The 27,929-nt window shown below is 41.9% G+C and overlaps 1 protein-coding gene across 1 annotated transcript; it reads right to left on the bottom strand.

Annotated features, from left to right (window-relative positions):
* Nucleotides 1–390: 390 nt before the first annotated feature.
* Nucleotides 391–7,279, bottom strand: RAB39A (RAB39A, member RAS oncogene family). Its single transcript, XM_029960895.1, is given in 4 exon segments — nucleotides 391–1,331; nucleotides 6,955–6,983; nucleotides 6,985–7,219; nucleotides 7,221–7,279. Coding segments are annotated over 4 exon segments (750 nt in total). The 3' UTR covers nucleotides 391–904.
* Between the last annotated feature and the right edge of the window lie 20,650 nt (nucleotides 7,280–27,929).

The raw sequence follows: 27,929 nt of genomic DNA, 5'->3' as shown, positions 1-27,929 counted from the left end.
GGTTGCAGCACTTTTTAACTTATTTTTACTTCTAGTTAGAAGTAAACTCATTTTTTAAAGCTAATATGGAATTTGTTTGTGTAAATTAACCTAATTCCTTAGGCATCAGTGTGACTGTGATAATTACCCAGCTGAGAATTTGGTCACCGAAATGTAAGTCCAGTGGTTGGGAAATCTGTTTTGTATATAAGTCAAATAACAGCTGGATCATATGTGATGTTATGTTTAGTTTCATTGGCAATTCAGAAAATATTTAATAATAAATTCCATTGTTTCTATTCCCCATTTTTGTATACAAATAAATAATCTTTTCTAAAACATTCTTTTTCTTTAGTAAGGCTTGTATTCATAGTCATATCAAAAGTGTTTGCTATTGGAGCAATCTTTCAGTTTGCTTTCTTTAGAGTTATCTTTATTATCAAATTCTACAGCATTCTAAACTTTAATAGTCATTAGCAACCCTGCACTTGAGTAAAGAATCACATTAAAAAAGTATAAGTTATAATATTTTCTTGTCCAAAGCTAAGGCAGGATGAACAAAAGTAATGAGGTCATCTGATCCTCACCTATCAAGCCTTGAATTTTAAACAGTATTCAAAATACAAAGCCCAAGCGAGGATGCTGTCACAATGATTATTGCGCTTTCTCAGTGTCTTGCCATAGTTTTCCCTTTAGCAATATATAATTTTTTTTTCTGAAGACCACATAAAGTTATCGAACTCTGTAAAGAAAAAAAGCACTTAAAGTTTTATGAATTATGACCTAGACAGAAGGATACAAAAACAAATTACTGTTCTATGATTCAGCTATATCATGATCTAATACTGTTTCAAAACCATTATTCTGTTATTTAGGTTGGCATCATCTTCTGAACACCCCATGGGCTCTTTGGCATGCTACAAATTCAGCAGATGCACTGTCTTCTGGGCTTTACAGCTTCTTCTGACGAATGTACAACATTTGGAACAAAGCCACTCTTGACACCTTCCCATCCATCTTGTATTGAGATTTCTCCATTTTTTACAAGTTCATAGATGTCTCGTGTAAGAATTGTAAAGGACTCTTCAACATTTGTGGCATCTTTTGCTGAAGTTTCTATATATTTCATACCACAGTCAGATGACAGCTTTTCAGCTTCTTCTCTTGTAACCTCACGCTGTGACACTAAGTCACATTTGTGCCCTACTAATAGGAACACAATTTGAAAGGGCTGCACGTGCATTTTTGCTTCTTCTAGCCAGTCTTTCACATGTTCAAAAGATCGTCGATTTGTGAGGTCGAACACTAGTAAGCCACCCACAGAATTGCGATAATAAGAGCGTGTTATTGATCTATGAAGGGGAAAAAAAAAGGAAAATTAAAATGCGTTTTTATTTTATTCGTAAATAGATTACTTTTCCATATGGCAATGTGTTTTTATCTTTTATATGTTTTATTAAATAACTTTGCTTTTTTAAAGCTAATTATAATTAATTAATTTATCTATTAGACACAAAAATATTGGGTTTTTTCTTACATTTGAAAGTCACTTTCTAAACATTTCTGAACCCAGTACCTCTAGGGCAAATTTTAAATGCTGAATTATTTTGCAAAGTGCTCTTTATTAGCAATCCGTGGAACGTGTTCACAGAACAAAAGATATATACTTTTGGTGTTAGTTTCAGTTTCATACAAATATGCACTTTGCTTTGTTCTTAGTGGGGACAACCTGCTTTCCTTCTTAGCTCAGGTCTTAGCTGAAAACAAACTGTTGCTCCAGGCAAGTGCCCAGAAGGGTTTTACTCGGGAAGGCTTCCCAAAAGCATGCAGGCACCCTCAGATGGGTTCAAGCTCCTCACAAAATGCAGATGAAGTTTCTTCTAGCACAGTGGAGGAACCTATCTTTCCTGAGCACAGATGCCTCATGTGCTACTTCACAAGACACAGGTCAGTGTTCACAGAGCCCACAGTACAGAGACTCAGAAGATATACAGCTTTACAGATTATACAGGCCTAGGTCTTCACTTCGGTGATGAGAGTGCATGATGGCCAACAAAGATGAGAAGGGTTGACAGTAAAAGGCTCTTCATGCAACTTGTAGGTCTCCTTGGGAAAAATGTTATGAATGCAGAGTTTATCTATAATCCATGGAAGACTGAATAAGTCCTGAACAAGAGACTGAGTGAGCTTTAGTAAACAGACAAAGAGCATTAACCTTTGGAAGTCCCCCAAGTTGAAAGTAGATGAAAGGATAGCAGAGTACTCAGGAGAATTCAAAGACTCTCTCAGAGACAAGATATCCGAGTATGGACCATAGAAAAAATCAGATGGGCCTTTCTTATGTTCTTTCATAACAGGGAATCTACTTAGGTGATTATACATACTTTGGTAAGTGCTGCAAGATCAGACTCTAAAAGCAAAATTAAGTTTTTAACTCCCTTATTTTTGTCACTTTTTGAACAGAAAGAAAAAAAAAACCCTTGGGTAACATGTCAGGTTTGATGTAGTCTCACTTATTCATAAGGGATGTTTAAATTTCCATTTCTCAAATTATCTCTATGCAGATCTTAAATTCTTGTTGAAATTATGGCTTCTTGTGTAAACTTTGGTTCAGCTCATTAATGTCATTAAATATGAATGATTCTATGCTGGCAAACGTCGGAATTTTCAAGAAGGAAAAGAAGAATGACCCTGGAAATTACAGGACTATCAGTCTCAATTCAGTGCCTGGTAAAATGATAGAGAAGATTCTTCTGTGAGTTACTGAAAAGCACCTGAAGGACAATGCAGTCATCAGGAAAGTCCTGCTTGTCAAACCTAATTTCCTTTTACAACAAGGTAGCCCACCCAGTTGATCAAGGGAAGCCAAGCTGATATAATTTTTTTGGATTTCAGTAAAGCTTTCCATACTGTCTCTCCCAGTATCCTTCTGGACAAAATGTCCAGCACGCAGCTGGATAAACATGTCATGTGGTGGGTGAGCAACTGGCTCATGGGACAGGCACAAAGGGTAATAGTGAATGGGCTGACACCAGGCTGGTGATCTGTCACCAGTGGGGTTGCACAGGGCTCCATCTTAGGGCCACTGCTCTTCAACATCTTCATAAGCAACTTGGACATAGGACTTGAAGGTACACTGAGTAAGTTTGCTGATGATACTAAATTAGGAGGAGCTGTTGACTCCCTTGAAGGCAGGGAGGCCCTGAGGAGAGATCTCAACAAATTAGAGGACTGGGCAATCACCAACTGTATGAAGTTTAAAAAGGGCAAGTGCCGGATTCTGTACCTGGATGTTCGTACAGACTGGGGAGTGAAATCTTGTAAAGCAGTGCCAGGGAAAGGGACCTGGGGGTGCTGGTTGACAGCAAGCTGACTATGAGTGAGCAGTGCCCCGGCAGCCAGGAGGGCCAACTGTGTCCAGGAGGCATCAGGCACAGCATTGCTAGCTGGTTGAGGGAGGGGATTGTCCCGCTCTGCTCTGCACTGGTGCAGCCTCACCTTGAATATTGTGTGCAGCTTTGAGCACTATAACACAAGAAGGATATAAAACTATTAGAGGAGGGCTACGAAGATGGTGAAGGGTCTTGAGGAGAAGCCATACAAGGAGCAGCTGAAGTTACTTGGTTTGTTCATCCTGGAGAAGGGGAGACTAAGGGTAGACCTCATCTACAGCTTCCTCATGAGGGTAATTGAAGGGGCAGGTGCTGATCTCTTTACTCTGGTGATCAGTGATAGAAACAGAGGCATAAAACTGAGTCGGGGAGGTCTAGGGTTGATATTAGGAAAAGATTCTTCATCCACAGGGTGGTTGGGCACTGGAACAGGCTCCCCAGGGAAGTGGTTATGGTGCCAAGCCTGATAGAGTTCAAGAAGAATGTGGACAATGCTCACATGGTGTGATTCTTAGAGATGTCCTGTGCAGAGCCAGGTATTAGACTTGATGATCCTTGTGGGTCTCTCCCAGTTCAGGGTATTCTATGATTCTTTGTATTAATTACATCAGACTATGGCTTTAGGGAGACTTTAAATCAGTCGCAGTGTTTCTTTTTCATTATGATCTTACTGATCTTTACCAGATGAACCAAACTTTCACTGAAATCTTTATCTAATTTTGAAGAGTTATTTTTATACTATGACTAAAGACTATATTGTAATGATATTAATTTTGAAAATACATATTACTTACTGAAAAAGAATAAGGATAGTGTTTTATTTTCAAGCCATGTGTTAGAAGCAGAATGTATCTAATATCATGGTCTAGGTAAAAAGTGGGTTAATATAATGGAAGCCTCTCCACAGTATCTTGCCCCTACTGAAATGAACTCTCAGTTTTAGCACCAATACCAAGCACTTTATAGCACTGGAGGTTTCATCTTTTAAATGTATTGTTGGATTTAAATACAGGAAAAGTAAACAAACAAACAAACAAAAATCACATCAAAGTACATGATGTAAAACACAGCCAAAACAGCATATTGCTCTAAATGACTAATCTGAAGATAGAAAGAAATTGAGGGTGTACCCCTCATTTATGTTAGTCTGCATTACAGACCGGAGCTTATACTCATTCTAGTAAGGTGTTAAAGTCACTGATTATGTTGTTGCTGTCCGTGTGGCACCTCACACAATGGGAGATTCTGCTTAGCTATGCCTTACTGATGTCAAAGTAAATATAGTCAGTAATCGCCCTATCTGAGCTCCAAATAAGTAACAATCTACCACTACTGTTTGCAGTGGAAGTGGTGAGAATTGCTTTATTGGAGAAGTAATGCAAACAGTGCATATTAAAGATGATTTCTGAAACAATGCATGAAATCCTGTTCAAATACAGAAGCATCAATGCACTAGAGACATGTAAGAATTTTTCTCAAACAATTCCTCCAAGAAAGTACATGATCTCTTTCAAGAGAGTGTGACAGCAGGTGTGTCACGTCTTACTCTTCCCCTGGGAATGTCCCTTATGCCTGGGACCAAAATTAGGGGGTTATTATGCAGCCAGTTGTTTTCTGTGCACATGCAGGGAACTCCCCTGGCAGCTTTAAAGACAGGTTTTACCTCCTCTAAAGCTCCAGTGCAAGTGAGCCAGAGTGGAATTGGGAATCAAAACTGCAAACTGATTGGTGTTCCCCAGAAGTAGATAACTTCTTGGAATAATTAGTTTTTCCCCAAGATAATCTTTGCTTGTGATCTGTAGTGTTCTCCATTATCAGAGAACAGAATGTGCAACATTTTAACCTGTGGTGTATAACTTAGTAAAATATTTAGAATTTCTTTGAGTAAATGTAAAACAGACTATACAATAAATGCTGTCATATTTGGTACACCAACTGACAAGAAACTCCTAGCACAAACCCAAACACAAGTATTTACAACTACTTCAGTTTGTATTTATGGGTACTAGAAAAAACACAGAGGTATACTAATGGTAAATTTAAAAGCAACTGACTGCATGACTCATCAGTGCACATTCCCTGAGCATTAAAGGGTGGCCATCATTTGATTTTAAATGTATGCAAAATTCTCTGTATTTTGTATTTCTTTCATTTGAGTGTCTTGTCATTGTCCATCCTGGCTATTTGTCAACAAATTCAAAATAAAGAGATTGTACATCCTTAGTCACTTATTTACAAGTACTTTACAAGCTGTCTGGAAAGCACAAGGAGAGTGAAAAATGCTAAGAGCTTGCTATTATTCCTGCTAATTTCTTTGCTAATCCTTCAGCAGCCTGCCGGCAAGAATGTATATGAAGTTCTGAATCATGTAAGCCCAAGAAAGTTGTTTGTTGTTTCACTGTAATGCTTGTTGTGGAAAAAAAAGAAGTTGGTGTTCCCCAGTAAGATAGTGCAATCCCACCTCTTCAGCTGGGTGTGGGAATCTGCACAACTGTTGCGATGGAAGACAGGGAACATAAGAATTGATTCTGGCCAGCAAAGAGGCCCATTTCAACCCTCCTGCTAGCATCCTAGTAACAACAAGTGTGTGGGTTAGGTATATGTAGATGGGCTATGCATTTGCCCCCACCACGAATTCATATCTGTTGAACCTCAAGTCCAAATTAAAATCCATATGCAACTTGCCTGAAGCTGCAAGCATTACAGATACAACAGAGGCACAAGAGTGAGTCAGTTCGTAAATTGGGGAATGACTGTGATTCTTTTTGGGGCAGGAAAAGAGGGTAGTTTTGCTACTTGTTTGTGACAGAGGGGAGAGAGGATTTAATACTCAGTGCAGCATTTGAGCTACTTTAGCTGCAGTATAAATGGTAGAGGTACTATTGAAGGCTCTTGGCAACCATCGGTGCAGAGCAGATGCAGAAGGCAGATAAAACACTACTAAGGGACTGTAGCTGGCTGCCCCATAGCTTCCACACTGCCATGGCTGCACGGGTGCTCACGGTGTTGCTGTGCTGGAAGGAGGAAGAGCTGGGAGGTGGCCTGGTCTCTCCAGATTGCATGTGAAGGAGAGCTAATGGCAGAGGGAAATACTGCAGAGGAGAATGAGTTCGGAGGTGATGACAAAGTAAGAAATGCGGAGTTAAGCAGGGGCCTCTTGCTGCAAAGAAGGAAAAAAACGTAGAGGAGGGATTGCTACATTAGGTCCAGGATTTCAGGGGAAAGATGAGTGAGGGAAGAAGAAACAGGAGGAGGCCACTTGTTACCCACTAGTGTGAGCTGGGAGGGGAAGGGCAGCTGTTCTCTGCTGTGTGTGAAGGGAAAGGGTAGGGAAGGAAGAAGCTCCTGGGAAGGAACTGGTGGGCAGTAGGGCAAGTGGGATGGTGGGCCACGGGGCTGGGACCACTGACAGGGGTGGAGGACTGTTTGGGGCACAGCAACCAGACTGGTGCAGGGAGATGTGTTCGGGGACAAGTCAAAGCCCTTGGGGCAGGAGATGTGTCGGACGATGAGGGAGGGAATCAGGGTATGCTCGGGGGCCGGCAGGTTTGGGGAGCAGGTGGGAGGGGGTCGGGTCCTGTACCTGAACCGCTCTGCCCCGCCCGTGTCCCAGAAGCTGCAGCTTGACCCTCTTGCCAGGCTCGATCTTCCAACCAGCCGGGAAGAAGAAGTCCACCCCACGAAGTGGGATCGAGTGCAGCGGCCCGGGAAGCGGCAACTCGTGAGCGTCAGGAGACAGGATCTGCCCACGTGGAGCTCCCAGCACGAATTCAGCCAGGAACTGGTAGATCAGATCGCACCGTTCCATGGCGGCCCCGGCCCTGGCGCCCGGCTCCGCCTTGGCCCTTCCTGGGGCTCCGCGCGCCGGTGTGCCTGCACCGCGCCCCGATCGCCACCCACGCCCGCATCGGCGCGGCGGGCGGGCGGCGCGGGGAGTGCGCGGGCCTGGGGCGCGGCTCCCGCGGGGAGCAGGACGGGGCCCCGCGCCCGGCGCGGCGGCGGGCGGGCGGGGCCGGGACCCGGCCCCCGCCCCGCCCCTGGGGCTTCCGCGCCGTGGTCCTGCCGGGCGGCTGGGTCGTGGGTGGGGCGGAGCGGGCGCTGTCCCTTCAGCACCGCGCTGCCCCCGTCCGCCGGCGGCTCCGCGCCTACGCTCCCGGCTGCCCCGGCGCCTCCGGCTTGCCCGGCTTCCCCGGCCTGCCGCCGCCGGTGGTGCGCTGGGGATCGCCTCTGGCGCCGCCGGCCTGTGCCGCCGCTGGCGGTGGCGCGGCGAGCCGCCCGCCGGCCCGCCCTCCCACCGCGCCGTCAGTGCGCGGCGGCAGCACGGGCCCCTCCCGCGACACGGAGGGAGGGAGGGCGGGGCAGGGTCAGCTTCCCCGCTGCCGTGGGCTGCAGCCCGCGCCCAGCGGGGGCCAGCTCCCCCGCGGGTGCAGGGGTGGGCGGGAGAAGGGGGATGCTGGGGCGGGGAACCCAGGCCGGTATGGAAAATCGTGGGTGAGAGACTGTTAAAGCGTGACTTTTGCAAAGAAAAGTGGGAGCAGAAAGGAAACACCGAGGAGAGGTGTGAAAGAACCAGATCGGCAGGTAAGAAAGGGGCAGGGAGCTGAAAGGAAGCTGTCCCGTGGGATGGGAGCTGGGCAGGCCGACCCGCAGAGGAACAAGCGCCGGGTCGTAATGATGGGCTGGGCAAGTGGCAAAAAGAAAAAGGAGAGTTAGCAATCCAGGTATCCCCAGAGAGAATGATGCAAACTGCCTAGAAAAAAGGCATAATACTGGAAATGACAGGGACGTACACTCCTCATTTCCCAGTGGAACAAACTGCATGTATTGGGCCTTGGTGAAAGTGCCTTTACCCACAGTAATAGAACAATTCTGCCAGTAGAGATGCCCGTGTCAGAGAAATCTCTTTGCCCCCCCGGGATCTTCAGCTGAGTATCATGTTATGATAAACCTGCTGAGCAACAGATTCCTCAGACTTCTTTTAGAGTCTCGGAACCACATGGGATAACAAACACGAACAGTCCTCAGATGGCTGGTAAGGGCATTGGAGTAAAATAAGAGGAAATCTTCGGACTTCTGGTAAACAGAATTGCAGCAACTTCTTCTGTAGATTGGGCTGGGGTGAGGCAACCGTGGGTGGAGAGCCTGAGAACCCAGCAGAGTAGCCTGGGAGTGCTGGGAAGTAGGTTGTTGCTGGCAGAAGGTCAACAGCAAGTGGATACTGATATGAATGAGCACTTTGATAGTGAAAAGGACAGGGAGAGATGGGTGGTATTTTTTTTTCACACAGCCTGTTTTCCTCTGTTAGTGTCAGGCACAAATGCAGCTAAAACCCTAACTGCACGTGGCTGGTTAGGGGCGTATCTGAAACCGCATTTTTTTTGTAACTCTGTTGGGCAACTTGTTGTGAGTATTCTCATCGCATGAGTCTGTTTTTGTTATTGCAATTTGTTACTTGGTCACCGGTGTGAGACTAACAGATTACCCTTGGAGGCTTAGGTAGATTTTGGAGCTCCGTGGTGTGGATGAGTGAGACCAAGGGCACCTTGGCCCCTCACCTGACCAAGGGCAGGGTGAAGTCAAAAGAGGGGTTGCATGCACTGCTCAGGAGTTCATGTCTCCCAGCCCCAAAATGAGTTTGTCTGGGATATGCATGGGTGGCTGGCCCTGAGGGACAGTTCCAGATGACCCCAGAACCTTCCAGCAGAGACTTGGCCTGGCAGTCCAGAAGCTGTAAAAAGCACAGCCAGAAGCTACCAGAGGGATTTATCTTGCTATGTATGCTGACCTGAAGCTGCAAGATGCTGCCTGCTCCAAGAATCCGGACTCTCCAGGGACCTTTTTGGCTGGCCAGTCAGTCTCCAGGACTTAGTGCTTCTGTATCTGCATGTGTCTCCTTGTGTGTTCCCTCCTGAATCCTGCACATTTCTCCATTGTACTTTCACCAGCTCTTTGCCTCAAAATAAATTGAAAATAGTTTGTACTTGACAAGTTGCTCCTTTGAGAAACAATTAAAACAATGTTAACTCAGACAAATGAACCTTCGTAAGACTAAAATCAGTCAATTTCTTGCAGTTCTGCCTGGGACAGGATTACGGGTGATTCCTGGGGATCTAAGTGTTCTGAAAAAAGTGGCACTTAGAAGTGTTTGTGTGTGAAACAGAGCTTTGAGGTATGTGACATCAGTAGCTCTGATGCTTGCTGAATGTAAATAGGGCAAAATTTTAAGTGGACTTTGATCAGTATATAATACCTAGATCCTTTATAGATTACCACCCTGGCTAACACCCATAGGTCTTCAAAGCCTCCAGTATGTGCTGTTGAGCTTAGAAGCACAGGAGATTGCTGTCCTTTGCACATCTGGGCTGGAAGAACCTCACTTTAATGAGTTTCACAGCTCATTTCATTCCTAACAGATGAGCAAAGTCAATTTCCCTTTGGCATTTACAGTTGAACTAAATATGTTTGCATATATTTTCAGGCTTCCACAGTCTAGTTTGTCTGCCTAAGCTTGTCATTGTAGAAAGGCAGTGGTATATAAATTCACATATCTCAAGCACAGCCTTATACCTTCACTTGTGATCTTTTGCGTGTCATATGTTAAATGGGGAGCCTGCATTTGTATTGTCTATTGTGAGCAAGATGGGTGAATTTTATGTCCAAGTCATTCAGGTTTTGTTCATTTACCAGTGAGTACAGAGGCTGTGGCAGAATGCAGTCTATCACAAAGTTATCAGACCAGCAGTCAGAAGAAACGATCAAAAATGGGTATGTTTTGAGGAACTTTGATGGTTAGAGCAGAGTAATTGAAGCACCAACATGAACCTTACTTTCCTTCAGAGAATTTCTACTACTTGTGCACTGGCAAATTCAATCTGCTCTTCCCAGACAGGATGAAGCAAACCTAAATTCTGGGAAATAATAAGAGAGCCAAACAACCCCAAACTTCCAAATCTACTCTAGTCCTAGCTAGATAACTGCACTAAGCTGTAAATCCAAGATGTTTCAATCTAAGAATTCCTCATTTCTTGTGACATTTTTGACCTGCATGGATTTTTCCCAACTGGGAAAAGTGGGTAGATTACTAGTGACTACATAAATCACAGCACTCCTGAACGTGCACACATGCTAACATAGAAATTTAGAGAAGCACAGATGAAAGTAATTAATTCTCAAGCCCAGACAGCCTGAGACTGAGAAACTGTGCTTTCTGCTGCTACCCAAGAACCTAAGAGAATTGAGGGACCAGTCTGGAAGCAAGATGCCATCCATTCCTGTTTTAATTACCTAGGCTATTAGTCTGGAGGCTGATACAGCTACTCATTTTATCACAGGACAAGTTTCAATAGATGCAAAGTATTGATTTTTTTTTTTTTGTGGTGATCTATCTTATTTTTGATAGAGTAGTACTGAAGGTGGAATACTCCCTCCTAATGAGCAATGACTTTTCTTCCTCTAAGATGTCATCAAGCCAGGTAGGTTTCATATGATGGTGGGAAGGACAACCTCCTAGAAGATGTCCTTGTTTGATAAGGGTGTGTACCACAGTGAATTTATGCTGATACTTTTGGTCTGAGTTTGGCCCAGACAACTATAAAAGTTTTGTTCTTTCCCTGCCAAGTTTTGAGAAAACAAATACTGATAAACGGGTACCTCATCCTTGGAGAGAGAGCTTCTTGTATAAACTGTTTTAATTGGTGTTCTGTGATTGGCTAATTGTCCTCCAAGGTCGCTTGAAGGAGAAAGTGAAGACTATAATGATGAAGTAGTGCCCCCAGACTCATTTGGAAAAGACCCCCCGAGTGCAGTACGCAGGCACAGGGAAAGCCAAGTGTGTGCAGAAGAGATGCACTTACATAACTAAGGGGTGGGACGGAGAGCCTCTGGCTGGGCAGTGATGACCACTCCTGCTGAGGTTGAGGTCACTCAGTTAATTGTATAAAAGCAGATAGTGCTTTCTTAGAGGGGAGCTAGCATCACACCAAGGACAACGTTGCCTTTGGCGGGGATACCTGCCAGTTTGTGAACTTACTGACTCTCCAAGGATGCAGCTCCTGCTATGGGTAATTATAGGCACGCTAGGTCGGTAAGGTGACTTTATGGGCAACAGATGGGTAACTGGGGAGGTCATGCTGGGGGCTTATTTCTCTCCTCCTTCCTCCCTTTTGGGTTTGTTTGTTTTGTTGGCCACCTCTTGGTAATAAATATTGGTTTTTGTTAAGCTTTCAACGGTGTCATGGTCTCAAGATTCGGTATGTTTCGAACCCTCTCTAATACAGGGTGTTGTTGGGATAAATATGTGCATGAAAAACCATCAGTATAAACATTGGGGAAAAAAGCAACTTGCACAGCTGAGTCATCAGAATCCATGAATGGATTTATATATAAAGATATAAAGATATAAATAAATAAATAAATATCTACATAGAGAACCGCTTTGTTTGTGAGGCATTAAAATGGCTCTGTGGAGGTGATGCAAGTGAAACTACTTCATAGCAGAATGAACTCACAGAGGCAGTTAGTGAAGAAAAGAAACACCCAGCTGCGACAAGAAGAAATTCTCCTGACTCCTCAGATCTGATCTTCCAGAAATACCTAAAGCACAATTTCAAAGACAAGCCTAGGAATAAAAGTCCTAACTTTTCAGAATACTAAAAATCAAGGACTGAGTATTTAATCAATAAATGTTTTATAACCGTTAAATATTTTTATACTTTTCCTCTCATCAACTCTTAAGCCATCCGTGTTCCACACCAGTAAACAACATCTACCTGTCTGTAGGCCATCATTGTGTCACCCCTGTTAGCCAACTATCTCCTCCCTCAAAATGTTAGTAGTATTTTGTTATATTATACTCAGAGCAATGACTCCCACCTTGATCTTTGCTGTGCCTAGATCAGACATACTACAAGAAAAAATGTACTTCCCTCCGAAACATCTGTGTATTCCAGGGGCAATGGATGGTATCTAGCTCTGCAAAATCTTACCATCTGAGACATCTATGATGACATCTTAGACAATCACAGCTACAAAAGTACATCTGACTCAGTAAAGTGTCAGGAAAATACAGGAACATGCAACCTGCTCCACTAAAATACTGAACTGAATTTGTGCACATTGACATTTCAGGGATAATGCCTAAACTGCACAAGAATCTGTCTTTAGGTAGGATTAGATTGCATTTACGTGAGATTAAGAACCTAACCCAAAATAGCAGTTTATTCTATTGTCTAAAACAAGTGAAATATTTGTTCTCATGCCTTCTTTCTTGTCATTTTTCAATCTTACACCTCACTTTTCCATTTGTCACTTGGGATGATTCCTTCTAGGATTCTATGCCTTCTTTGCTCTAATGAAGCCCTTCTTCTACATCTCTTTTCTGTTTGGGAAATGCTGGTGTGTGAAATGATACAGATTTCCACTAATAAAGGATGCTCTTTGAACTTAGTGCCATGGACCTTTTGAGCATGTTGATCAGAGAGATGCTTTTTTCTGCAATAATTTCATCATCTCTGAAAGGAACCCAATCCTACAATTAATTTCCCACTATCAATATAATTTGTTTTTCACAGATTCCCACTTTTGACAAGATGAGATCTCTGATAATTTCTTAAGAGGTGTATTACTTTTAATTGATATCATAAACATAAACATAATTGCTGTCCTAATTCAGGACAGGCAGACTAGTCTACCTGCATTATTTGCAAATATTAAACAAAGAAGTTCCCTGTATGGTAAGTTCCAAGGAGTTTAATCTATCTGGAAGAGTTGCCCAGACAAATGAGCTGTGATAACATCTGCCGAGTTCCAATGGGCTAGGTTAATCCAGTATGAGCTGGTAGCACAGGTAATGTTTCTTTTCCTGTACATTACTTGGATAGGGGGCTGGAGGAATATGGAAACTGTGGTGGCAACTATTAATTGGCCTCAGCAATAGAGGATGTCAAAGATGTTTGGCCTTGGGCTGTGTGATTAGAAGAGCGGTTGCCAGTTTATGTTAGTGACTTAATCTGAAAGGTATTAAATTGTTAAGACAACAGTCTTTTTGGAGTGCCCACCATAGATCATCATCCCTTACCATGTAGAAGCTGAAGCCCAAGAACTGCAACACACAGAAGCTAAACTGTCATCTACAGACTCAGCATGTCAACCAGTCAGAAGGAGTGACCTGTTCCTCTGGGATTACTGGTATAGGACTTGTCTAAACTAGACTGGTGGAGCTGAAGCTCTAATCTGTGTGTGATGTGTTTGCAGAACAGGAATCATTATCCACTTACCCATCCTCTCAGGCAAACTGTGTATCACTGAGTACATTATCACACCACCCTATCTCCTCGTGACCATGGGATGCACGGTGTAGATCAGAGACAACTTTCATTCAAAAAGCAGTGACAGCTGTCCTGCACCCCTACTTCTGGTGCAAAGGCTGGTCTTAAGCTTTGCAACTGGAAGTAGGTCCCGTGGTCTTTCTCCAAGAATGCCATTCCCTACACTTCCAGTTAAAGCCCTGCCTTGTTTACACTGGAGGTAGACTGAGGGCCGTCAGGACAGGAAATCTTCCCTCTGTCCATGGGAATTTAGAGCCATTTAATATTGAGTAAAATTTCTCATAAATTTAAGAGACTATGCCTCTGCTCAAAAAACACGCATTACATGAGGATGTTTAGAACAAGAAGATGTTTGTAGAAGGGAATTAGCAGACATTAATGGATGAAATTTTCACAGTAAATGAAATCATCAGAAGGGGTTAGATACTTAAAAGACTATTGTCACAGAGCTAGTCAGGGACCTTTTACCCCAGAGAACTTCAAGAAGCGAACCAGAGTTTACAGACTTTTAGGTTATGTGACTGAAGGCTCATTCCCATGAACACAAAGGAGCAGAGACAAAATGGTAGACAGGAAAACCCCAGTAACTGCACCCAGTGCTGACTCAGCCCCTGGCAAAGTTGTTTCAAGGGCTAGAAGAGGGACCCACCAGTCCCGTGGGTTGGGAGAATACCCCCAGCCAAGTCAATGGAAGACACTTCCCATCAATCCCATTACAGACTCAGAGAGAATTACTACCTGCAGGAGCATGGGACTCACCATGGGAAGTTGGAAAGAAGATTGGAGTTGTACAAGACTTACTATTTAGGGGAAGAATCAAAGTTGGGAGAGGGAAAGATCAAATTGGACTGGAGAGGAACAAGTGTGGAAAAATACAGGAGAGAAGAGATAAAAGGAGCTGGACATACATAAACAGGTTACCGGTCAGTAGGCTTGTGCTGAAGGACAGCAAGGGCTGGGGCCTTTGCCAGCCAGGGCTACATCTCTGGTAGGGGATGGTTTTGGTGTGCTCAAGGACACAAATAGCCAAGCTGTGCCAATGATCATGAAGAAATGGAAAAGCATCCAGAAGTAACTGAAGCAAGAACTGGAAAGCAATAACAAATCAGAAAACAAGTGGTATAATTATCAATGAGGTATTCTCTAACTAATACTGTAAATAAGGACATGGAAGGGTACTGGGGGCTAAAAAAAGACCTTAGAGAGGGAGGACCTATGACCCTGCTCCAGGATACAGACCGTCTCTGCATCCTCCGAATTCAGGGACCAGAAAAGAGTGAGGGATACTCAAGACCCACACATGACCCTGTGCTATGATGACACAGCACGTCAGGAACAACCACACTGACCTACCCATGCTGCCTTCAGGATTGCACCATCTCTACTGCAGAGTGAGGAGCTTATGAAGAGAACTCACAGTGCCAGCCTACCTAATGTTCTCCTTCACTGGACTATCTCTGCCATGGCACAGGGAAGTCATGTAATCTGTAAAATGTCATATATCTGTCTCTTAAACATAATTGTCAGACTGGGGAGGAGGTGGTAGAGTTGAGCTCTGTGGGAAGGTCCCAGACACGCTGGACATAGCTAGTCTCCACCTGACCCACCACAGGCCACAGCTGAACACACCAGCCAAGTGGTGGTGTCTCTGAGCCACCAGATGGGTTTGTAGCACCTCTTAAACAGATGTGTGTGAAAAAAGGGCAGAAAACACTAGAACAATAGAAAAAAAAATTACCAGATTGGAGGAGAAGGATAGAGAAAACCATGTCTGAGCTGGGTCCATGAGGCATGACTCTAAAAGCACTGCTACTGATGGAGGAACCACCACGCACTGACCCCAATCTCTGCACTGCCCATTGCCTCACCAAAGGGACTGACAGCAATTTGCAGTATGAGGGGACAGGAGAAATAGGAGAGGGGAGACTGAAGAAGAGTTTCTTTTTATGAGGGTTTTTTTGTACTGCATTGAAGAACTGGGTCTCTGAATATCCTCCCAGGAGGGTTTCACTACCACTACCCCTTCTGAGTAATTTCGTGTTATTATCAGGAACATGACTGTCCCCCAAACTAAATTGTTCTTGTGTAGAAAGAAATACAGACAAGCCTTATACCAGTGAAGTCCTGATCTTCTTCCCAGGTAAAACTCACTTTGAATTCAAACAGAACTCGGTAGATCTTCTGACCTTAGGAATGAAAATGAAGGCTATTACCAACATATTAAACTCTCACCCTAACACCTCTTCGAGATGTCTCAAATAGCACTTGAATGTCTTTGCTCTCAGTTCTTCAGTTTTTATGCTCCAGAATGTGTCTAGGTTCAAAAGGAAAGCTCTCTGATTTTACAGGAATCGGCCAAAGATGTTCAGGATTTCTCAGTGTTCTAATCCTGGAATGCTGCCACTCGCATGTTGTTCTCTATATATCTGCTGAAGGACGTGGCGTTGAAAGAAAGGAAGCTCCTTAAAGCTACCTTATATGCTGCGGCAGGAAAATGCTGACAAGCAGCGCTGTCCACTGGAGGGCAGTGAAAGGCTGGGGAAACCTGAAGTGAGAGCTTCTAAATACAGCCCCTAACTGGAAAGATCACATCCGTGAAGGAATCCCCGCAGGAGCAGGTACTACACTGAAGGGGATTACATTCTGGGGAGGAATCCACACTGGGGAAGTTGAAAAGCATAAGAAACATGGAGTGCCAAGAAAAGAAACCACTACACACTGATGTCAATCTCTTGTGGTGCCTGCTGCCTTGCTGAAGGGACTGAGTGTAGCATTGGCAAAAGCAAGCAGGGGGGAGACTTGAAGGGGCAGGAGAGGCTTGAAGAAAGGGGGCAGGAAAGGTGTCTGGAATGAAGTTATTTTCCTTAGGCATTTAATTTTTATCTTGTTTCTCAGTACCCCTGATTCAGTAATTAAAAAATATGTAGTTGGCAAAAAAAAAATTAAAAAGCATCGAAATTTCCCAATATGAAACTGCTTTCCCACAACAAGTGGACAGACTAGAAAAGGCAATATTATGCTCATCTTTCTTATGATTATGCTTTATTTAGGAGCTCGACTGGCTGCAACGGTGTAATTTAGTGGAGAATGTGGATCCTTGAGCTAGGAGCTGCTTTGGAATGGTTCCTGGCATATTCAGACCTTAAAAGAAAGAACAAAGAACAAATGTTAAAGGCAGCAAGAGTGAGAAGCTCTTGTGTTTTGTCTGCAGATAAGGAGGTATTAAGAGACCTTTCTGGTGTGGGGTTCATCTAGGCCATTTTCTTTTCTGAGATTGTAGGTGAAAGGCTGTTCATGCTGGCAAATGTGGCAAGGAACCCTGAATCCACCTTCAGAGATATCACACTCTACATTGAGATCTTACTTGATGCTATAAGTAAAAGGCAACTCCTGTTGTAGTGATCTTTGTGAAGCTCATGTGAGACATGTGATTTGAGCAAGTGCAGGTGAAATAAATTTGGATTGAGGGAAGATGCTGCTTTTTTGGAGAAGATTGTGTACTGTGAAGATGTGTTATGTCGGTGTGTGCACACTGGCAAATATCAAGTTGGGGTAATTGGTGAGAAGGATAAGAGGCTTGGAAGCCATATATTGGAGCTGCCATAGGTCTAGGCTGGATACTAGGCAGACCAGAGTCATCTGACAGTTTCCTCCTGGAGGGACCAAGGAGTCCAAGCCAATCACTGGAGAGGCTGTGAGGTCAGGTGTCAACTGAGACCCATTTGCTTGTATATGTGTCTGAGTCAAGGGAGACAAGAGGATCCAGGGACAATTACTGGGGAGATCCTTAATGCATATGTGTAGATGTTGGTCTGTGTGGGGTCATGCAAAGAAAACTGGAAGGCCAAGGGTCCAGGGTCAGTTTCTGGACAGACTGAGTACCTGAACTGTACACATTCCATGGCCTATTGTACATTAATATATGTACATATTTCACAATAAAAAAACCCTTTAACTGACAAAAAGGTGGGGAGATCAGGATGTTCGTGCTTCTGTTTGTGTGATCAGCTGTGTATATATAGATACACAGAGTGTACAGTATCTCTGGGACTTGTTGGGAATAGAGGCAATAGTCCACGTCAGTGCTGACTGCATCTGGCAAATGGAGCTGTGGCAGCCTGGCCTCTGTTGGGCTACCAGCTTCAGCAATCCCCAAGCCAATGAGTTTTTCCTCACAATATAGAAAGAAGCTCCATCATTTGCAGATGAGTGACTCTCCACAAAGTACACCACTCTAAAGCTAGAAGTGGATGCACCCGAGCCTCTATTCAGAAGACTATTTATCTGTATTGCATGTGCAACAGCCATTTAATCCACCAACAAAAGGTCACTATGAATGCAGTGCAGCAGAAAAGTGCTGAAGCTTCAACTCACAAAATTTACTTACAGTGTGGAAGTGCAGGGACAGAATTCGTGATTTTGCTAACCCAAGAAATTAAAGAAAGATCTCTGGAGTATGTCCAACATCCTCCCAGTTCTTAAAACATACCTATGCCATAAAACAAAGGTGTAACATCTGTTATCTGTAATGTTTCCGTGTATGCCCTCTGGGTGTACTATTGATTTGGCAGAACTCACATCTTAACATTTAGAGTATGACAATGAATGTTAAAGATTTTCCTGAATAAGCAATCAACGGAACTACTTCTTCTTCCTAAAACATATGCTATGGTCTGGCATGCTGAATACATGCAATATATGTACAGAGGGACTTGCTCTTTACTCTTTAAAAATCAAACATTACCAAAGAAATAGTTAATATTTACCCAGAATATCAGAGAGAGCTTTTAACAGAAGAGCATTACATTTCTGTCCCCACCCACCCCACCCCCATCCGGGAATTTTATAGGAACTTTAGAAGAGAATAGGACTATTTTAGTTGGAAGGAACCTCCAATGATCATCCAGTCCAGCTGCCCAACTGATTCAGAACTGACTAAGCTAAAGCATGTTATTAAGGGCATTGTCCAAATGCCTCTTAAATACTGACAGATTCGGAGCATCCACCACCTCTCTAGGAAGCCTGTTCCAGTGTTTGACCACCCTCTCGATAAAGAAATGCTTCCTAATGCCCAGTATGAACCTCTTCTGGCACAGCTTTGAACCACTTTGAACAGCTTTGAATTTCCACACATCCTGCCACTGGATAATATGGAGAAGAACTCAGCACCCCCCTCTAGATTTTCTCTCCTCAGGAAGCTGTAGAGAGAGATGAGGTTGCCACTCAGACTCCTTTTCTCCAACCTAGATGAGCCTATTCAAGGACTTTCACATCCTTCTTAGATTCTGGGGCCCAGAACTGCACAAAGTACTTGAGCTGAGGCTGCACCAATGCTGAATAGAGTGGGATAATCACTTCTCAGCCCAACGCTAGATTCCTTTGCAAGGCCTCTTGGCCCTCAAGAGAGTCAACCTCACCTCTCAGTCTGCTACCATCAGCAAACCTGCTAATGGTGCCTTCAGCTCCTGCATCCAGATCATTGATAAATATATTGAACAGTACTGGCTCTAGAATTGATCCCTGAGGAACACTGCTGGTGACTGGTCACAAGCTGGAAGTAGCGCCACTCACTACAGCCCTTCAGCCAGTTCTTCACTCAGCACACCATGGATCCACTTATCCCACAGCTGGACAGCTTGTCCAGAAGGATGCTGGGGGGAACAGTATCAAAAGCTGTACTAAAATCCAGAAAAACTACAGCCACTGCCTACCCTTCATCCACTAGGCAGGTGACCTTATTAGAGAAGGATACCAAACTAGTTAAACAGGAATTTTCCTTTGTGAACCCATATTGACTGTGCCTGATGATTGCATTTTTCTTTAAATGATTTTCAATAATACCCAGTATAATCTTCTCCACAATTTTTCCAGGAACTGAGGTTAGGCTAACAGATTTGTAGTTCTCTGGATCTCTCTTCATGTACTTTTTTGTAGATGCAAGTAATATCCAGTCAGAAGGGACCTCCCCTGACTCTCAAGACCTTTGGTAGATGAACAAGTGAGCTCCTGCCATAACATCCACTAGCTCCTTCAGAACTCTGGGATGAATCTCTTCATGGACTTGTGAGCATTCACCTTATAGAGCTGGTCCCTTACAATTTCAGTGTCCACAAATGGAAAGTCACTGTTCCCACACCTGTGATCCTCTGACTCAGGGGACTGCGTAAGCCTTCATGATGGTCCTAAAGTGTGGCTAGATCAAAGCTGGAGTTCAGATGTATGCATACAGTCATGGCAGTCACTCTGAATTTATTCTGGTCAAACTCAAAAATCTGGTTTGTCATTTCTAGATAGCAGAAAGCCTCATTCTTTCTTTTAGTAAAATTCTGACTTACTTGTAGGGAAATGGGAAAAGGTGTGAAAGGTGTGACAGTTCCAGATGGGTCAAAACACAAGTAAGTACATATTTGACTACAAATTTAGGAGGTTCTTTTTCTTAACTACGCATTGTCTAAGATATTGTACTTTTTACAACTCCAGGAAGCACAATGATCTTTTCATAATGGAAAAATAATCAGCTATTTGAAAAAGTTTTAGCTCACTGTTAATGCAATGTAGATAATGGAAGTTCATCCTTAACATGCTGAGACAATTGAACAACCATTGATCCGTACTACTCATAGAATCAGAAGGTGTCTTGAAAGTGGTCACTGTAGCCTGAGGTGCCATGATGTGCCTGATGAAGTTATGGCTGATATCACTGACTTGGAAGGCTGGGCAATGGTGACAAGGGGTTTTGTGGTAGAAGTGGGATGAGTGGCAGTGGTGGATTAAGGGATACTAGTGGACTAAGGGGTTGCTGGGGAGGGGAGTACCTGAAAAATTTGTATGTCAAAGAAATATCACACAGAAAAGAAATGTAAACAGAAGAAATGGGGCACACAACAAAAATTAAAGCTTTTATAAAATAGCGACTTTGTCATAGAATCATGTAAGTGATTCCTGTAAATCAGCACAGACATTCTTTTTCTTCTTTCACAGATGTAATACAAGTTTTCTGGGATATTACATTTATCATACCCAAACAGAACCACAAAGCAACAATCATAGTTGTTACATGGGTATCCAGTGTGGAATACCAACTCTTTGCCTGTGTATTTCCTGTGGGAAGACCTAACTTGTAGCTTTTAGGACTGAAAACCAGTTAAGGAAAATTCATAAGAAAAAGACCAAATAAAATTCTGGTGAGTGTTATAATTTGCAAACTTTTCACTACCTTATATTGTTATAAAGGCTATAAAAATCTGAAAGGTAGAGAACACTTCACCATGAAACAGCTAAGCTTTCAGATAAAAACTTATTTTTGTGAACTCTCTCCCAATAGAAGTCTAAGAATAATTCCCTATCATTAACTTTTGTTTCAATATAACAGAGAAAGAGAATTCTGTGATCAATTTTAGTCCTAGCGGAATCATAACAGAAATAGGAAAAGGAATAGGAATGACTAAAACTACCTGGTTACATATCTTAGTAAAAAACGTTTAGGAAAGCACTTCAATACATGAAGTTAAGTGGCTGCTTAACATTTCTGTAACCTGGGAACTCAGCTCTGCAAATGTCAGGAAGACTAGTATTTTCTTAACAATTATATTGAAACAAACAAACGAACAAGCAAACATGATTAAACATTGCTTCCTTTGTGCTAATTGGTGAGAAAAACTAAATTTTTGTTTAAAGGTATATTAAACCGTACGTTCAAAATGTCTTCCAGTAACTTCCCACATGGTGAAAGTTCAACTAAAGTAATGCTACAGTCAGGGTGCAGCTTGCATCATTTACTTATTAGTGCCTTGCCAAGATTAAAACAGAGAGTGGAATGCAGTTCTACAGGTCTGGTTGACACCTAATCTCTTTAACTTTTATTCTACTTTACCAAAACATTTTCCTCTCTCTCCTCACTCAAAGACAGTGTTTAGGAACTGTTCAGAATAAAAATACAAAGGCCTAAACTCCAACGTGGATGAAAGAACAGACATATTTAAAAAAACCCCAACTTTAAATACTTAATACTGAAATACTCTATCCTTGAGGAAAGGTAATTTTTTTTTTCTGAGAAGGAATTGATATGAGACGTGAGCATATTATTAAACTAAAATTTCTTCAGGCAGGAAATTTCAATGAAATGGCTTTCCTATATGTAGGAATTTTAGTAAAAAAGAATTTAAAGCTGTTTACCTCTGCATTATTTCTATAACCCTATGGTATCTCTCTCTTTTCTACAGTATCTTTTTATATGTAGAATATTTTTATTTATTCCAATGTCTGGTATTATTTGTGTTTTGTTTGGTTGTCAAAAATGGAAAGGAAGAAAAAATAATTTGATCTTAGTTCCACATAAAAGTTGATATTCAATTTCTGTTTTTTCTTCTTTAACACCTAATATGCTTTTACAGAATGCTTTTTCTCCAAGTATGATTTAAAATGTCAGAAGACATGTTTTTATTAAAAAAAATTTAAAAAATCTCCACTTCTTTCAATGTAGATATGAACCAAAAAATAACAGAATAAAAGAATCAATAGATCAGTAAAAGAATGTAAGATTTCAGAAAGGACCTGTCAAAAACCATGTTTCTGAGACAATAAATGTTAAAACTGCTGAAATCACCCTGCATGATCACCTTAATAATCATTGCTGTGTTCAGGTTTGGGTTCTCCAGTACAAGAAAGAAAATGGCACAGGAGGGTGTCCAGCAGAGTTCAAAGAAATGGCCAGGGCTCTGAAGAATATGACATCCAAGGAGAAGCAGAGGGAACCTGGAGAAAAGAAGGCTAAGGGGGATTTTTTTTGCAGTTTGCACCTTCCTGATAGCATGCAGCAGAAGGACAAAGGCCAACAATCACAATTTACAACAAAAGAATTTCTGACTAGATAAAAGGACTTATATATTTTTTTATTTGTTGTACCATGAAGATACTTAGACACTGGAACAAGGACCCAGAGAACTGTGAAATATTCAGCCTTGGGGATATTCAAGCTTAACAGGACATGACCCTGAACAACCTGCTCACACTGACCCTGCTTTAAGTAAGGGGTTGGGCTAGATGGCCTCCAGAAATCCCTTCCAACTAAAACTATTTTGCAATTCTATGAATAGTTTTTGATAAACCTGAAGTTCCCTATCTTAATAATATTGCATTGATGCAGCCCAAGTCTGCAACACTGCAAATTCAGTTGGATGAACTGCTTGTGTGTCAGGCCAAACTGTCTTCAAATTATACTAGCTGATTTAATTGAAAAATTTCTTCTGCCTGGAATCCACATTTTGTTTGTGGTGGATCATCCCAATGCTGCCCTAGATGTTCTTACCAACAACTTTTTCACCAGGGTGTGAAGGAAAAGTGACAGTACCAATAAGGCGTAAAAACAAACACAGAAAGACTCTCCCAACTTTTCTGTTAGGTTGGGAGTGAAGACAGGGGTCTCATTTGCCTGTAAAATACTTTCCTACCCTTAAACCTGTTTTTGTCAGGACCTGATTAATCTCTTCTCAACCTTAGTCTGTATATAAGTATGATGCCCAGCACTCCATCCCAGTGCAGGGCAGGGATCCCATGCTGAAGGCTTGAACTAAATGGTGAACACAACACACACTGGATTATCAGGTCTCAGGCCTATAGTGCAGGCCAGAATGACCAGGTTGTCTGCTTTGCCCAGTCTGACAGAAATGCAGCCAAAGACACCTAAGTGATCCCCACAAATTCGTATTGCCAGGAGTTTCTCCCTGCAAAACAAAACACAAAGTCTTCACAAACTTTGGGAATATTTATTAGATTATAATTCCTAAATTAGCTTTCAGATAGGGTTGTACTCCAGTCTGTATAGACAAAACTCTAGGCAATTTGCTGGGTCTTTTCAAATGTTATTTTCATAGTCATCAGTGTCATCAACTAAAAAAAACCCCAAACTCTTCTGTTTAGCCCAAAGAGCAGATGATGTTAGTTAAAGAGGAGTCATTGTAGGCTGCAGCTGCACAGTCAGAGGTGTTAAATGCTATTCCATAAAACCACTGGGAGAATACAATTCTCTTAAGAGAAAGAAGTCTGTCAGACGGTTGAAGAAGAGTTTCCTTCATTTCAGGGACAGAGAGTTTTGAAAAAAAAAATCATGCTTTCAATATGTCCTAAGTAGATTTAAATTTTGATGGTCCTTGGGCTTTATTATGTCTGCCTTTCTGAGACTGAGTTCATGGTTTGAAGCTGTAATCTCCAGTTGTTCCACTAGCTCTTTCAATATCATTTGTGTTGCTGTCAGTGCTGGAAGATTAAAAATTTGAGGGAGCTGTGTTTGGACTCAGTGTGAAGCCAGTGTCCTTTGAGATTTTGCTGGTTATTACTGAAATTAACACCCACATAGGTTTACTTAGGCCTTGGAAACACTACATTTGCAACAAAACCCCCATTTTTTTCCTGAGTACAGTTTCAAGCAGAGGGTCACATCTCAGGTGAACAGGAAGTGAAGATGGTGTGTGAGACTAGAATTACAGATGCATAGACTTGTCTGACCTTGTATTGATTGCCCCCAAAATGACTCTGTCTTACAATGTTGGCTCTGGTGACTTTCAATGACAATCAAGTACCTAAATTCTATTATTGCTATTTTCGAATAAATAGAACTCATCACATATTGAAATTCTCACTCCTCCTCATTTAGTTGCTTTTGCTTAGTTAATATCTTTTTTGACATTACAGTGTGAAAACATATCCTTCTTCATATTTTATTCTTGGTAGAGACAGCAGAACCACCCCTGCACCACAGGTGGGTTTTGCACTCGGTAGCTTACTGTGATGTTTCTCAGATTAAATTTTTTTAATGGCTAATTTTAGATAATATTAGAATATTTTAATTTTAAAATGGTTATTTCTTTCATCTGCAAATCCCTTTTTTTTCCCCTACAGAAACAGGATGGGAAGAAATCTTTTGGCTATCAAAGCTAATGCCTTGCTGCCAGGTAGTTCATTTCTTGTTCCTGCTATTTCTATGGAAAATCTGTTCCAGGCTGTGATGGTCCTAATAGACATAGCTGTATTGTAAATGTTAGTAAGGAACTCTTCTCATTTTCAGCTTAAACCTAATAATATTTCATATACACATGTTTGTCCTGGTACTAACATTGTGTTTTACTTTAGAAAGTTTCTTTCTAGGGTTTGCTCTCAGTTGCATTTTTGACAGCCTTCCTATCTCATCTCAGTGTCCTTTGCTAGACTAACGAGTCAAGCTCCCATGGTCTTCTACAGATCCTTCTGCATCTTTCTACATATTTGTCTTGAATACAAGTAACCAGCACAAACCCTAACTTTCATTAAAAGTCTCCCCAGGACTTTGTATAGTCTAACACATCTCTGTCTTGATTCCAGCTGATACACTGTGTGATTCCATTTGCCCTTTGTGCAGCTATTGGGACTTTTCAGCTCATGGCCATCCCAGGAACAGCAAGTATTTCTTTCCCTTAGTTTCCAAATAGTGAACTACGAATCTCTGTTATTGGTTTCCCAATAAATGACATTGTGTTCTGTAGTGATACGTTTAACCTCAGTCCCAAGGCTGCACATGTTTTTCAAGTAGCGTTCAGACATTTTTAACCAACTTCTAACTAGGAAAAATAAGAAAATAATGAAGCAGCAGAGAAAAACTACCTTACATATTGTTTTATTGTTCCAGTTGTTTATCCTAATTTCACTCATTATAGTTTGACATTTGTTTTCTTCCTTTATTTTTCTAAGAGAAAAGTGGTTATGTTAAGAAGGTGTTATAAGACAATGAAAAAATATGAAATGTGAAAACATGCAGTTATTGAACTAAAAAATAAATAATATTTTACTTCTTAATAAAACAAAAGCTTTTATTAAAGAAATGCTATTTGGAAAACCCTTTTGATATTTTCCCAGAAAAAGCTTAATCAAGGAAAAATCACTCTATTATTCTACAAATGTAATACATTAAGCAAAATAAATTTATTTAGAGATGGTAATTCTCACATGTAGCATGGATAAAGAAATAGTAAAGAATCCCAAAACGCTGTGGAGAAAAACATAATCTGACCATGAAGGACCTCTAGTGGCACACTATACTTCCAATTAAAAAAGCCCTAACATTATGCTTGCTCAGCATTTTATAAGGAATCACTTTTGCAGTTTCAGATTTTAAGTTCAATTCATGAGATTTTTTTTCTCTTTCCTTTTGTCGATAAGGCAAATCCAGAAATACAATTTTGTTACAGTGATATACAGTGAAGTGTCTAAGTGTACAATGACATTGCCCTTTAAACTCCCTGAAACTTAAAGCAGATGCTGTCAACTTAAAAATTATGTTCTGTGTTTTTACTTATTATCATTATCTACTTTTATCACCTAGTCAAACTTACAATTTTCTCAGCACAAGGAACCGCCTGATAGGACACACTGAAATGAAACTGTTTAACAAAAACAAGTTGAAAGCAGATGAAGATACAAGATCTATGTCTGTGTCTCATTTGTCATGGTTGTGCTAATTCTTTTATTTGTTCTCAGCTCGAAAGTAATTTTTTTTTTTTTTTTGAAAAGCAGCAAAAAAAAAAAAAGCTATGCTGGTACTTTTGAGTTATTCTTCATCCATTCTATAAGATATCTAACTATAAGAAATATTTGGATTGCTAGTTCCTTTCAGGCACACTTCAAAATAGTTTGATATTTTAGATACAACTTTTGAATGATTGATTTTTAAAGAATTCTACGAATGTATTGCGAATAGTTCTTTGTCTACATTTTTGCTAAGTCAAAAAAGAGGTATAGGTCTACTAGTCTAGAGTTATTCCCAGGGATTTCACTCATCCTGGAACAGACACAGTAAATCATGTTACAGTGGAGCCAGTTACTTTTGTAGGGCACTGTGGCAATGGATTTGCCATATGTAGGATGGAAGAAGTCCTGTCAGAGATGGACTAGTGAAGAAAAAGAAGAAAACCGCTCAAATGTTATAGAAACAGAAGTTTTTAATGTGGTTTAAACAGGTTTTAAAATGGCTTTTGCTTTTTGCAAAGTCATTGCCCGACACCCCCCGTGAAGGACTATTGTCTCCCATACAGGAATGTCCTGAGAAGATGTCCTGAGGTGTTTCTCATTGGTCCTTGTTAACCCCTTCCTATTGGTTGTTAACCTTTTTACCTGATTGGTTTTTTCTGTGCCCCTGAACTTGTAATTGGTTCCCCTTTAACCCTCCTAAAAGCCTTATAAATCCCTACCCCACAATAAACTTCCTTTTTCGTCCATCCTTCCATGGTGGTCTGTGTGGCTCCTTACGGGGTTCCCAGGCCACGTGGCGGGGGGCAGGGGGGAAGAGCATTCCAGGTGATGGGCTGGATCCCAGGGCCTGAAGGTCTCCCCCTCCCACTAATCCGTCGTTGAAAGAGGATGCAGTACACAGCCTTAGATGCACACAGTCCCCATGTTTCCACTGGTGAGACGGCACTAGGGAGTGATAATACCAAGTCTGGTCTGTGGGGCCAGTCAGCCTCGTCGGCACACACTGCACACAGATGTATCTCTTTGTTGAAGCATAGGCAAACTCAGGAACCAACAAAAATCCAGAAACACAACCACGATCACACCTGAGATGAACCCTTAATCATAGTAAAGCAGGAGCCTGAAGCAGGAGTAGCTGAACACGAAGTCATGTTTAGACTTCTCACATATCTCTACATTCGTGGCCATGTTGTCCATAAAAATTTTCTGAGACAGCAGAGTATACCGTCCTCTGCAATGAACTTAGTCCCCAAAGTCTAACAAAGGGCTCTTTTAACAATTCTGGTTGCTGTTTTCTGTTTGTTTGTTTGGGTTTTTTTTTTTGTTAAAAAATTAAATTAAAAAGTGATCCCTGCCTGTTTAAACTCTTCTTACTTTGTTTCATATTTTCAGAGTTCACAGATACCCCTCTGGCACTGGAATCCATCTGCAGCTGAGCAGCTCTGCCCTAAAGCCCCAGCCTGGCAGTGGCTTTCTGGTGTGAGGCTGCTGCAGCCTACCTGTAGCAAGGAATTCCAAGAGCTGAGCTCTTCCTGGGGGCATTTCTGGGGTTTAATCCCACCACCTGGGACATATACAGCAGCATTAACAGTTGAGAGTCGTTAAAACCCCCATCAGAGTATGCAAAATATCACCAGGTTCTCCGGGCGAGTTGCCTTGAGATGTGGGTGAAGACAAACAGGCTGAGGTAAATCCTTAAGCATGGGAATTATCAGTAAAGAAGTGTGAGTTGGAA

The sequence above is a fragment of the Manacus vitellinus genome, unplaced genomic scaffold, assembly GCF_001715985.3.
Source record: "Manacus vitellinus isolate BGI_N305 unplaced genomic scaffold, ASM171598v3 scaffold_2_pilon, whole genome shotgun sequence".
Lineage (NCBI taxonomy): Eukaryota > Metazoa > Chordata > Aves > Passeriformes > Pipridae > Manacus > Manacus vitellinus.
The sequence above is the reverse complement of the archived record's forward strand: the minus strand, read 5'-3'. Positions and strand labels throughout refer to the sequence as shown.